The 13,738-nt window shown below is 46.4% G+C and overlaps 2 protein-coding genes across 10 annotated transcripts in view; one reads left to right on the forward strand and one right to left on the reverse strand.

The window, feature by feature from the left end:
* Nucleotides 1-13,738, forward strand: part of LOC138513884 (uncharacterized) — a 588,633-nt gene that overhangs the window by 171,045 nt on the left and 403,850 nt on the right. The window lies entirely within an intron of this gene.
* The window catches only part of SLC43A1 (solute carrier family 43 member 1), a 383,027-nt gene that overhangs the window by 56,369 nt on the left and 312,920 nt on the right, over nucleotides 1-13,738 (reverse strand). Inside the window, exons 9-10 of the mRNA XM_069629016.1 lie at nucleotides 8,615-8,761; nucleotides 5,483-5,518 (exon numbers count right to left, since the gene is read on the reverse strand). Coding sequence (XP_069485117.1) covers nucleotides 5,483-5,518; nucleotides 8,615-8,761 — 183 coding nt within the window. The remainder of the gene's footprint in view (nucleotides 1-5,482; nucleotides 5,519-8,614; nucleotides 8,762-13,738) is intronic.

A 13,738-nucleotide genomic window follows, 5' to 3' on the forward strand; every position in this document is an offset into this window, starting at 1 on the left:
TGCTGGCCTAAATTGGTAACAGCCAGCACAGACATGTTGCTACAGAGGCATATTTTGGGCACAGCCAGCATGCCAATGTGTTACATCGGTGACAGTGCTGTCTTACACTGTGGACACAGTGATCATTAAAATGTGTTGTGTTCTACAATATTCTTTTTTGCTGTTAGTGACATGGAATGCACATGTTCCCCTTTAGAACTGATTGTAAACTTATGGCTTTTTGGTCACTTTTCCTGCTGTAAAATGCACAATTTCAGCCCCATATTTGGAAAACAAATCTTGGGGGGGGGGAGAACCCCCCAAACCCTCCCTAGATTGTTATAGCTCCCTCGCTACGCTCGGTCGCCCCCAATATTTCGCAGAAATATCAACACATACACACTGGAAGAAATCACAAGAAACTAACCTTTGATCACTGCCCCTGACACCAAAAGCTATCTTTGGGACTGCATGGCTATGCCTTTTGTGCTATTGTGTGAAAGGTCACACACCATCGCTTTTGAATATATACTGCTTTGGGTCAGGGTGTTCACTTTTGGCTCGCCGGCCCACCGGGTGACGAAAAGTGAATGCTTCGGCCCCACATTCAAAAAGGTTGGTCAAGCCTGGCCTAAACAGTTCAAAGGCCGAGATTGTGCTCAAGGGATTTGCACACGGTGACCTGACCGAAATTTAATTGCTCGAAGTTACCTTTGTACTAGCTAACAAAACAGTAATTCATTGAGCGTGTCAAAAATGAGAATTCCACACGGTGGCGGCATTGCCTTGTTTATACTTTATTTCCTCTTCGCCACGGAGAGAAACGTTTGCTCGCTATGTCTCAACTTATTTTAATGATTCCCTGTACCTCTATCCCCTGCAATCCTTCCAATGGAAGCGGGGGATACCCCTGCAGCCCCCGAACACATTATTGTACAAGGCGAGCAGGGGACACCCCCGGAACCCCTGCTCCCTTGTACTGTATTAAACATAATGAAAAGGGGGTTTAAGGTGGAGTTACTTATATTTTGTTTGCCTCGCATTTATGTATAAGTTAACGAGGAAATATGGAAGAAAAATAAAAGAACTCTGAAAAAAGTGAAGAACCAACATAGCAAGGTAAGGAAACAAAGACATATGCTGAGTGATAGTCATATAATGTAAATCGAAAAAATGAACAGAAGGTCAATTTGTACCTCTTTAAAACGATCAAATGAATCATTCGATCAACATTTTTCGATCAAATTGGCTAATTCCCACTCAAGGAGCAAGTAGAACATACTCCTGTACCTTTCGATTGAACTGGCTTGGATCGGTGTGTCCACGCTCAATATCAGTAGAAATGGTGTACATTCTTGGGGTACTGTTCCACAGGACCTCTTTTATCACACTTGTAAATAGTGCCACTAGCAATGCATTCGATTGCACCTATCAACTGTGTGGGATCTTCCCTCTTCTGTAACATAGTCCTGACCATGGTGACATCATGTTTTAGCTACTGCAACCACCTACCAGCAGGTTTTGTGGGTAAAGGTGCAATGGGCCCACAATGCCGAGGAAAGGCTCTCCGTAAGTCTGTGACAAATTGATACATTTATGATGTGACCTAAGATCTTGGAGTGGTCACTACGCTGGGCCTGGAAACTCCTCAATGAAGGAGGTCATGCAAACAATGAAAACAAGGCCATTGGGTTCAGCCTCCTACAGTACACTTACACAACCAAATGCACAAGATACGCTCAGAGACCACTTCCCGTCTAGGGCCTCAAGTTATGGAATGCTCTCCATCCTCCCTGAAGACTTGAAGAAAACATCCGGAAATTTCTGAGACACGTGTAGACCTATCTGGTCCACCAAGCCTATAACCCAAAGAATAGAGCTTAGCTTACAATCTCTAGTCTTGAACTTTGGTTGTAGTACGCCTGACACGGACCATGATAACACGTTAACAGATGCTTCTCACTATAAAATCCGTCCATGCTTATTTCCCCATATAAGGACTCAACAACAACAGCAATCTTTATTGAATAAATTACAAATACAATATTCCATACAATTAAAATATATATTGTCCTAAAACATCATAGAAATCAATCAAATAAAAACACGCTGCCACTTTTTGCTACCCACACAGAAAGTAGTGGAAACACAGGACCAACCACCCATCCTGGCCCGCAGAATAATATACTGCAGCGTTTTTCTTGTTTTCATATTTGCGACAATAATCTGGCAGAATCTACCACTACTGGGAGTTTCTTCATTGATTTTAATAAAAATATTTCACCCTCATTATTCCTCTCTCCCAGAACAGAGACCTAAGTCGCACTTACTGTAGAACGCCGTAAAATGGGCAGAATGAAATCTAATGTATAACTGTGAAGGATTGCCATTTGGCACGTGTGTAGAAGCCCTGGCTTTTTTTATTTTTAATAATTTAATCAAATTATATGGGTAATTCCATCTATGGAAGGGCAATCTGCCAATCAGAATCCCCTTCCATATACTGCAGGCCAAAAGCACAGTGTGTACCTGTGCCCTGCTGCATCAGTATCCTAATCTGCAGCACCTGCTCTACCAGTGGCACAGAGCAGGTTCAGTGGTCACAGGTGCCCATTAGACAGCTGCAGTGACAGCCAAGTCTCTGCAGCTCAGCGGCTGCATTTAAGATATGCACCCCGTACCACAATTCCATAATAATGAGGGTACAGCCATCATTTTATTTTTACAGCCATAGCAATTTGATATCACACATCTGTCAGCCCTGTGAGCCCAGCTCAGCTGGGAAAGCATTAGGTTTATTTTCCACAGGCAGGCTTCCCTTGCCACTGCTGTTAGGACTGTAGCCTACGGGGTTGCTTCTCTTTGTTCCTTTGTGAGGGCAGGTAACACCCTCCCCAGAAAGACAGCTATTCCGCAGGAAGATGCCCTGGGAATAGGAATCAAATGGCACACCCATTCACAAAAGGCTAGGCCACATGGCAGAGTACTGCATATCAAAGGCCTTTGATTCTATTGAGAAGGGAAGGGGCGGGGTTAGTGTAGACAGATCGAGCTCTTGACAGCTCAAAGAAGGTTATTCCACCTTATTTCTCTCTACCTTTATATTTCTATCCTACCCCCTCCACTTTATGTATCACAATGCACTTTGGATGTGATGTCAGGGGGCAAAGTTCACTGATTCTCGGAACAGGGATCAGATGCTTAAAGAAGGCTAGTTTAAGGCCAATCACCTGTGGGCTTTTACCTTTATAAGAAGGGGTCTCCCACTCCTTTGATTCATCTTGAATTGATGGCACTTTGACCTCATAGTGCATCCACCGGTAGCAATGGGTTTAGGACACACCGTTGCCTAACTCCCCTCTGTATTCACATTGGGCAAGAAAATTCGACTGCCCCCGCCCAAACCTGTCCCTCGCAGTATTATTAGTATACAAGGCCCTGATGGCGCCAAGCAGGTCCCCGTCCACACACAGCTCATCCAGAATCTGCTACATCCTGCCCCGTCAACTCAACCACCTACCTGAGGTGCACACAGTTTGGTGCATTGGAATTACCAGGGTGGTGATTTGCTGCTGTACGAAAGCATCGATACATATCAAAAATGCCCTTTTTTGCTTTAATCTTCTTGGTGATAACCTGGTCCAAAGGGATGCAGCCGTTGATAATTTGTAAATCCTCCCTCAAACTCACCCGCGTCCAGGGCAGAATCTCTTCCTGCTCTGTCTAATTTTGGAGGCTGACTTGGACTACTTCAGCGTAGATGTTTGAGTGGCTATTCCAGGAAAGGGATTAGGAAATAACAGGAGGGGGAGATCGGTCCTTCCTCTTAAATATTGGTGCTATTATGGCCTCTCCTCAAAACGGCAATGTCCCACCACTCTAGAGGACCATGTTTTAAATCCTACCCAAAATAGGCATGCAGAGGCAAAGTTGTAAAGAGTTTGGAACACACCAAATGAAGCCTAGGGGCTTTTCTCCTCTTTTGATCATCTAATGGCCTGCACACTTGTCAACGAGGGAGGGGTTCTATACAAAACTGGCTTCCCCCACTGCCACCAGGGCTCCTCGCTTGCTCCCTGCCCACTCGCTCTAGTTCACCACCTCCTTAGCATCCCGTCCCAAATAACGCAACCCCAGATTCCTTTGCAATGGGATTTGTTAAACCTTTTAGTTGCCACATCCCCTCTGTTTCCGAATCTCCTGAAAAGATTGAATCATTAGAGCCTTCTCAGGCTAGCCTGCTTTTTTTTTGTTTTGGCTATTAAGTGGTCCTTAAGTGCCACCATAAGCCGAAACTATTGCATTGGTTGCATTGGTCTACAGGTAGGTGGGAGATGGCGTGAGGAAGGAAACACAGCTTGTCGGTGTTGTTTGGTTATTTACCTACACAATCACTGCTCGTGGAAATGCTAATCCCTATGGCTATTCCCACCGACTACCTGCCCCTCCCTTCCCAAAACACGTCCGCTCGCTCTCTCAAGCAGTTACATTAAATGTTGGCCTGCCAGTGTTTTTTCTAAGCAGTAGGCTGAGAGTTGATGACTTAATTGCAACTGTAAATGACTACTCATGTAATAGAGATGTCTCAATCTACTGTGCCTTCACCCTCTTGATTTTCCTCCCTTCCATTCACTGATGTCCTGTTAAAAACAAGCACTGCCGAAGCCAACAGTTTTGGCTTGCGGCATTAGATTGGCATTTTCCAGGTACTTACATCATATGCCCAGGTAATCACTTGTGCTCCAGCTGTGGTGATTTTATGACCAGGTAGTACCTTCGTATCAGTACCTAGCACATGCCTATCCCATACAGGGACGGACTGGGAACCAAAAGAGGCCCTAGAAATAATTGTCAAAGTGACCCTATTTTACACCTTTTCAGGAAGCCCAACCCTTTTCCCGTGGGAACATTTGGAACTACCACACAAAAGAGGCCCGGGCTGCAGAGAAGTGTACCGGGAAATCTCCAGAGTTCCCCATAGGCCAGTCCACCCCTGATCCCAAACCTACACAAAAGCTCAAATTGCTGGCATTGCCAATGCGTGTTTCTTGAAGTGGCCCCACCTGCCTGCTATTGCCTTGGACCTGCTGCAGGGCTGCCATTGCCCCTTGTTAGCATCCTCCAGACCTGTAAGGCATACGAGGACTCCAAAGAAGGGTCAAGCAACTCTGTGCGCCCATCAGCCTCTAGACACACATCCAACCCTTCCATGTGCCCCCCTTGTAGCACACTCCCCAGAAGTGATGTGACGAGCAGTTCTTTACGAAGCCTAATCATTTGTGTATGGGTGATGCACACCCGGCAGCAGGTCCGGATGAGGGCCTGGAAATCCCACGTGTGCCAGTCTTTCCCCACAGGAGCGGAGGAAGACCACGTGCCTTCATTGAGGATTGCAGTGATGGACATGCGTGTGCATCCAGAGCTAGCGACGCTCACACGCCCAGAGGGCTAGAGTGGGGCTGGGATACATGCGGGAACATGGAAGGAAGTCGCTCCGCCTCACCTGTGGCGTCGGCCTCCTTCTGCACGTCTTCGGGCACTGAAAGAAAGAGCAGAGGTCGGGGTCAGAATGGACGATCGCTGCACCCCCAGCTTCATGTCCCCCTCGGCACCCATTCCCGTCCTTGTTATTTACAAAGCTCTCCATCTATCAATTCCGCACCCCCTATCACGCGCTTGCATTACGTTTCCGGCCTCTATCTCCCGATCCCCCAGCTTCCTCGATTGCTCCGTTCCCTTTTCCCATCGTCTCTCTATCTTTCTTTTTCTTCTTCTATACCCACTCCTCTCCTCTCATTTTTATCCGTATTCCACTCTCTCTTTTCACTCCATATTTTCTGAATCCCCCTTTCTCTTTTTAAGTTCGATCTTTCCTTTAAAGAACATCTCTCTTCTTTCTCCTGTCCTTTATTTTGCTACCTGTTTCTCTTTCTAATGTTCTGCACACCTTTTCTATTTCCCTATTTTCCCTATTTCCGATTCTGCATTCCAATCTCTCCATCTATCCCATCTCTCTCTATAAATTACAAGCTTTCTGTAGCCCTCTTTTTCTCTATCCCCCTCTATACATTCGCATGCCACTCGATCTCTTTCTCTGCCCCTCTGTCTCCTTCTATTACCTGTATACATCTATTCTTCTTTACTTCTATTATTATTCTCTTAGACATTATCTGTTCCTCTGTCCCTCTTAGTCTTTCTCTGCCCCTCTGTCTCCTTCTATTACCGGTATACTTCTATTCTTCCATACTTCTATTATTATTCTATTAGAGATCCTGTGTTCCTCTGTCCCTATGTCTCCTTCTATTACCTGTATACTTCTATTCTTCCATACTTCTATTATTATTCTACTAGATATCCTTTGTTCCTCTGTCCCTATGTCTCCTTCTATTACCTGTATACTTCTATTCTTCTATACTTCTATTATTATTCTACTAGATATCCTTTGTTGCTCTGTCCCTATGTCTCCTTCTATTACCTGTATACTTCTATTCTTCTATACTTCTATTATTATTCTCTTAGACATTCTCTGTTCCTCTGTCCCTCTTACTTCTATTATTATTCTATTAGATATCCTCTGTTCCTCTGTCCTTCTTTATCTGCCCCTGTGTCTCCTTCTATTACCTGTACACTTCTATTCTTCTATACTTCTATTATTATTCTGTTAGATATCCTCTGTTTCTCTGCCCCTCTGTCTCCTTCTATTACCTGTGTACTTCTATTCTTCTATGCATCTATTATTATTCTCTCAGACATTCTCTGCCCCTCTGTCTCCTTCTACTACATGTATACTTCTATTCTTCTATAGTTCTATTATTATTCTATAAGATATCCTCTGTTCCTTTGTCCCTATGTCTCCTTCTATTACCTGTATACGTCTATTCTTCTCTACTTCTAATATTATTCTCTTAGATAATTCTCTGTTCCTCTGTCCCTCTTTCTCTGCCCACTCTTTCTCTACCTCTTTTTCTATCCTGCTCATTCCTTTTGTAGATCCCGCATTTTTATTCTTGTACAGCTTTCTGCATATATTTGTCTGTGTGCCTTTTTCTACACACCCCTCTCTTCCTCTATATCACTCTCTTTATCTCTGTTCTGCTCTCTCACTTTCTCTATAACATTATATCTGCCCCTTTCTCTTTCCATGCTCGCATTCCTTTTCCATTCCCTCTCTGACTCTATTTCTAGCTCGATCTCCATCACTCTCTTTCTCTCTTGCATCACTTTTTAAAAATCTTTCTATCCTGTCCTATCCTCTATCCCTTGCTCTTCCCCTTTCCCTGTTTCTTGTTCGCTGTCCTCCCACTATGCCCTACGTGCGGTCTCTGTTCCTTTCCTAATAACATTTCTCTCTTGTTCAATCTTTTTTTGTCTCTGCCTCTTCCCCTTTCTCTATTCGTCTAGCAGTTGCTCTGTTTTTCTATCCCTCTTCCCCTTTCTCTCTGTCTCTATCCCTGCTTAGCGTGCTCTTGTCTCCTGCCTTCTCCATGCCTCCAGCTTTTGCTTTGTTTCCCTACCCCCTTTCTCTGTTTCTATCTGGTTCTATCGTTCCCTTGTCTCTCGCATTCTCTCTCCCCCTGGTTCTGTTTCTCTATCCGTCTCCTGTTTCTCTTGCCATCTGTCCATATTATTCTTTCTTGATGCACCCCTCTTTCTTAGTCTATTCTTCTCTTTATTTCTATTTTCCAATCTCTCGTTTTATCTGCCCCCTGCCTCCACTGATTCCTCATCTGCCACTCCTTCAGTCCTTCCTCATTGCTCAATCCCTGTTCCTATCCCCTTTTCATGCTATAGCCACTCAGGCACTTTCTTAGTCGTTTCTATGTCTGTCTCCTTTTTCTCTTCCTCTGTCCTCCCTGCTTTCTTTACATTCCCCCCTCTTTCTCTACCCGCATCTCTATTTCTCTATTCCACTTGCCCCTTTCTCTATCTGAACAGACATGTTTTTTTCTCTTCATTGTTTTTCTTTCTACCACTTTTCTTACTTTTTCCATGTCCTCTCTTCATCTCTCTCCTTTCCTGTTCCCATTATAATTTCTCTGCATTCTTTGCATCCTATCTCTTTATTTACCACCCCTTTTTTTCACTTGCCCATCTACTGCCACCTTATGTCCTCTCTCCGACCATCTTTCTGGGCTCCCATCTCTCCTTGCCTGCCCCTTGTATTCGCTCGGCCTCTTTTTCAATGGTATTATCTCACTTTCCTCACCCTGGTGTTTTTCACTAAGTCCAATGACCTCTCCCCTCTCTTTTGCCCCCTCTCCATATCTCCTTCTGCCAGGAATTCTCTGTGTGATGTTCGTGCCCTCGTTCCCTTGCACCAGTTTCCTCTACCTTGTTCCCTTTCACTGTCTTTGTTTCCTTTCCTCCTTCCACGTTTCTTCCTCCCATTGGCTCCCTCTCGTGTGTTCCCGCTCAGTGGATCCCTCTTTGTGACTTCCGCTACCTAGCTCACTTGCCCGGACGCCATCTTCTTGGCACTCTTTATTTGGCTTCCCAATCATGGCACCCGAAACAAGCTGTGTCTCTTTGTCTATCTCTTCATCCTTTGCTCCCATTGGCCCCCTTGCCCTGGCACTCTCGCCGTGGCACCTCCCCGCTCCCACTTCCTGGCTCCCGGCCTTTGGCTTCCTCTCACCGTGCTCCCCTCCGCCAGTGACCAGGAACTCCAGCATCTTGTTCATGGCGGCCATGTAGAAGATGACTCTCAGCTGAGTCATGCCCATGGTGATGAGGCTCCAGAGGAAGATTGGGGAGAAGACGCTGCGTCGGAACGGCACGGTTGCTGTAAGGCAAGGTGAGACACAGTGAGGACGGACAGAGAGGACAGAGGCGGAAAGTCACACATTCTGCAGGCCCCGAGTAATCCTCCACCTTTCCACCTTTCTTCTGGACTCCTGAAAGCAGGGCCAGCCTCTTTTGGAGAACCTCGAGATGCATAAGGTGAAGGACTTGACAGGTTCCTCGTGCAAACCTCTGCCTGATCGCATCCTACAGAAGGCGAGCAATCGTAGTGGCAGCCTTTTTGCAATTATTAGAACGTTTGATTAAAGGAGAGAGTGCTGCCTCTACCGAGGAACACCCTAAAAAGAAATGTGAGCCCAATACATAGCAGGATCATGTCCCCCATTCTTGAATTAGTATGTATCTAATTCTTGATTCAAGCATCTGTATGAACCTCAAAAGTACTTGGAGACTCGGGAATCACTGGGACAGGGCATTGCTCAGTGACCACCCACCCCCATCACCTTTCCTTAGGTAGACATATGACAGAGGTTCACCTGGCCAGCTTGTAAAACAATTACAATGAACCCCATGGCACACCCCGTCGAATTTCAGAGTCCTCTGTCTTTTTTCACCAAGAAGCGAGAGATGGGGCCGGTAACAGGACTGTTGCCAGCTTAGTGGTTGTACATCTCACAAACGCTGGCACAACATTTGATGCTGGTGCTGCCCCAGGAAGCCATTGAATATTGCTGCAGCCCCGGCCATGGCCTGGGAGACTATTTTGGTTGGAATCTGCACCTCCTTGCATTCTGACTGGGATGGCAGAACAGCAGCCGTGTCAGTAGTTTCTATGTCAGTGTTGCATTTGGTGAGAATGGCAGGAGATGGCGGTTGAAAGGCCCATGATACTATACATATTCTGGACCTAAGAAATATGTTCTAAGATGCACCCTTGATTGTCTCTGCTTTACCAGTGGGACAAATTAGTGATCCCTTTTTGTCCAGACTGAGGAGACTGCCCGCTTGCTCCATGAAGCTGGCACAGTCTTACGAGGCCTGCGACAGGAGTCCTGTTTGCTGTGACCCCTTGACTGCCCTCCTTGCAGAGCCCACGGTGAAGACTGCACTGAGCTTCTGGATCAGGATAGGTGATGGATTGTTGCGAGTGAGCTAAGGGTTGCTCTGCTTACTGATGGAGGGACACAGCCACCTGTCCATCACCACCTGTACAAGAAGCACCCCGCCGTATGAAGGAAATTGGTCGCAGGAGGCAGAGAGGTAGCACTACCATGTGAGCCATCTTCTGGGATGTGAAAAGCTACAGCGTCCGAGATGTGTGCACTTCCTACCCCCACCTGCTTGCCTAACAGGCAAGAGAACGACGAAGGGAGCGAGTCAGTGATGGAGAGAGGTCCAGGCAAGAGAGGGATAGAGAAACAGAGCAACAGATGGAGGGATAGAGGAAAGGGTAGAGGGGAAGGCAAGAAAAAGAGCAAAAGAGATTGCTATTTAACAGGAAAGGAATAGAGAGTGCAGGTAAATGATAGAGATAGAGAGAGAGGACAGAACCAAAGAAGGTTTGGGGAAGAGATAGAGTAAGAGTGAGAGAGAAGGTAGGGCAGGATAGAGAGCTACAAAATGCAGGGAGTAAAGGAAGGGACGGATTGAGAAATACAACGAGAGGTAGAGAGGCAAGGGAAAGGGGAGACATGAGAGTATGGAAAGAGGGACGGGGAGAGAAAGTGTTATAAAAGTAATAGTAGTTTGTCATTTTTATTGCACCTTTATCCTATTTGTATGGCCTCAATGCACTTGTAGGGGGAACGCCCTCGGGGAACCAAAGTCCAAGGTATGGGAAAGATTGTCGAAGAGGGTTGTAATGTGTGTGTGCATTTGGCCGAAGTCATTTATTGGTGGTATGGCCAAGCCTCGGTAAGCTACCCATTATAGTCAGGCATGTGGATGGGTGCTGAGAGGAGATCAGGTGAGGGCGCGAGTGCAAGAGACTCGTTAGGTGTTCAGCTAGACTGAATTGTTTGTCATAGGACACGGCTGCATTCTGATGGCTGAGGTGTTGTGCTTTGTGTTTAGTCTAGTGTATGATGGTAAATGATTCTGGGAATGTGGCCATGTATGGAGTACGACAGGTTTAATGTATTAGCTATACTTTAGTGAATGCCTTAGGACCTGTCCTTCACCGTAGTGTAAAGCCTAGTAGAAGAAGCCATTCGTGGCTACCTTCTACATGTGGCCAGTTGTAATGCATTTCGTCTAGATTCAATCCATAAATTACACTCTACACTCACCTAGTTTTAATATATTGGCTCCATTCTACATTCAACTGGGTTCAATACTTTGGCCACGCTCTACATTCACATAGATTCAATACTTTGCCCACCATGTTACATTCAACTAGATTCAATACAGTGCTACATTCTACCATTGATCTAGAATCAAAATTGGCCACATTTCTACGTTCAGCCAAGTTAAGTGCAGCTGGCTACAATCTGTCTTCACTTTGGCTGTCCCCCCAATTTCTCCAAGTGCAACACACACATTACCCCCACCCCCATGTGGGGTACATGACCTGCCCCTAACCTTCATTTGAATGCAAAGCCCACCCCTAGCACCGCTAAAGTACAGCAACTAAGCCACTCAAGTGCATATGAGCCCTGTGATTAAGTTGAGCTTTATGTTGGGAGTATTCCTGTAGACAAGTCATCTGCTCTGGTCCGGGTTTATACTTGCCCTTGCTCTGAGATAGGTTGTTCCACAGATCATGATTTCAGTTTTGCCAGGGTTGAGGAGGAGGTGGTTGGTTGTCATCCAGTGGTCAGCTGCCAAGAGGCAGGAGGAGAGGTCAGGGTGAAGGAGGAGGTAATTTTGTGGGATCGTGAAAATGATCTAGGTCTCATCTGCGTAATTGTAGCAGGTTAGGTTATGAGAGTGGATCAGTGCGGGAAGGGGTTTTCGGTAGAGGTTTAAGAGAAGGGGGATAGGTAGGACCCCTGTGCGACCCCTTTAGACACATGGCGAGGTGGCAATAAGAAAGGGGGCAGGAATGTGACTTGTCAACGGTTAGAGGAAAGAAAAGATCCATCTATGGGTGGAATCCCTGATGCCCAGAGTGTGGAGTCTTTCGATGAGGATAGAGTGATCTGTAGTGGTGAAGGCTGCTGAAAGGTCAAGGAGCATGAGTGCAGCACACCCTTCTGAGTCTGCCATTCTTTTCATGTCAAACTAGATGGAGACGAGAGGTTTCTGTTCCTCTGAGGGGTCTGAAACCATATTTTGCTGGGTCAAGTAGGAAATTGGTGTCCATGCAGAGAGAGAGCTTGGAGTACGGTGTGCAGTCTAGAAGTTTGGCTATGAAGCGGGTATTGAAAATTGGGCGGTAGTTGGCAAGAATTAGAGGGTCGATGATGGGCTTTTTACATAGGGGTTTAACGTGTGAGGGTTTGAGTGCTGGGGGGACAATGCCTGAGATCAGAGAATGGTCAATCATGTCTCTAGCAATGTTGCCTGCACAGGTTGAAGATAGAATGTTCTTCAAGAGAGAGGCGGGCATGGGTGTTCAGGGAATCCAGAGGGTCGGCTTTGGGGTAGAAGTTTAAGGAAATCTGAGTGGGAGATGCTCTTAAAAGAGGAGAGCACTGGGTGCGCCAGAGTTTGAAGTGAGGAGTCCACTGAAGAGAGGGGGAAGAGAGGTGAACGAATGTTGCTAACTTGCTGGTGATGGAGTGGTGTCGATCAATGGCACCATTACAGAAGTGGAGTGGTTATGGGAGTTGGGTATTCGGCTGCCATAGAAGGATCGTTTGGCTTTCCTGATTTCCATCCTATATGATCTGGTCTGTCTGGCGTAGTGAGGTTTGTTTTGGGGCATATGTTTGAACCACCAGGTGGGTTCCAGGCATTCTTTAAGGGTTTTGAGTGATTAGAGGGAGGGGGGAACCATTTGGGAATGTGGCTTCTTCTCTGGGAGGCAGATCTCATAGGCATGGGTGGGGTGAGGGAGTTAGTGAGCCAGTGGTTAAAAAGGACAAAGGAGGGAGGACCATGTCAAGGGAGAGGATAGGGAGGGGGCTTTGGAGGGAATTGGCCAGGTCGGGGATAATGATGACCTTGTTCCAAAGATGAATACGGGAGGGATGTCTAGGGCTGGAGGGACGTGAGGGAAAGGGGGAGGGGGTCCTGATATTGAAGAAGATGGTGGAGTGATCAGCCCAAATCAGAGGGAGGGAAGGTAGAGTGGAGATCAGGTCGGTGGAGCTGAATACAGCTTCATGGGTATTACCTGCTATGTGGGTGTGGTGCAAACTCAGCTGGGACAAGTTGAATGCTTCTGTGATATCTAGAAGTGGGAGAGTCATGGTGTTAGATGGGATATCAAACCAAATGTTGAGATTCATAGTACAGTGAGGGAGGGGCTTGGTATGTAGGTGGCTGCAACTGAGTCACTAATGGAGTCTGCAAAGTATCCATTGTAGCCAGGGGATCTGTGGAGGAGTAAGAAACTGTGGGAAAAGGATGGTGCAAGCTGGAATTTCACTAGTATAGACTCGCAATCAGGGCTGCAGGGTAGTTTCTAACTGTGTAAGGCAGTGAGGCGTTGCTTGTATAGGATGGCAATTCCTCCGGCTCTGCCAGATCGATTGTGCAAGATTAGCGAGGATCCGTTGGGGAAGGATTCATGTGCGATGGGTTCAAAGTCATCAGAGAACCAGGTTTCAGTGATAAAGAGGGGATCTGGTTTTTCATCGGAGAGAAAGTAAAAAATCAAGTGTTTGATTTTAGGTACAGATCTGGCGTTGATGAGGATGCAAGAGAGCAGATAGGGTATATCAAAAAGGAGGGAAGGATTTGCTGAGGGGGGTTAGAAATGGGAGGGAAGGGGGTAGGAGCAAGGATGTGAGTTTCTTGGAGGGATCCTAGGGGAAATGAAAGGGTGGGAAGAGGAGTGCGGGGGAGGGTGGTAGTGGAGTGGATGGGGCTATCAGGGAAGAGTGCTTGAGAGGGGTGACTCCTTGACGGG

This window comes from Ambystoma mexicanum, chromosome 12 (genome assembly GCF_040938575.1).
Source record: "Ambystoma mexicanum isolate Mex_15411 chromosome 12, UKY_AmexF1_1, whole genome shotgun sequence".
NCBI lineage: Eukaryota > Metazoa > Chordata > Amphibia > Caudata > Ambystomatidae > Ambystoma > Ambystoma mexicanum.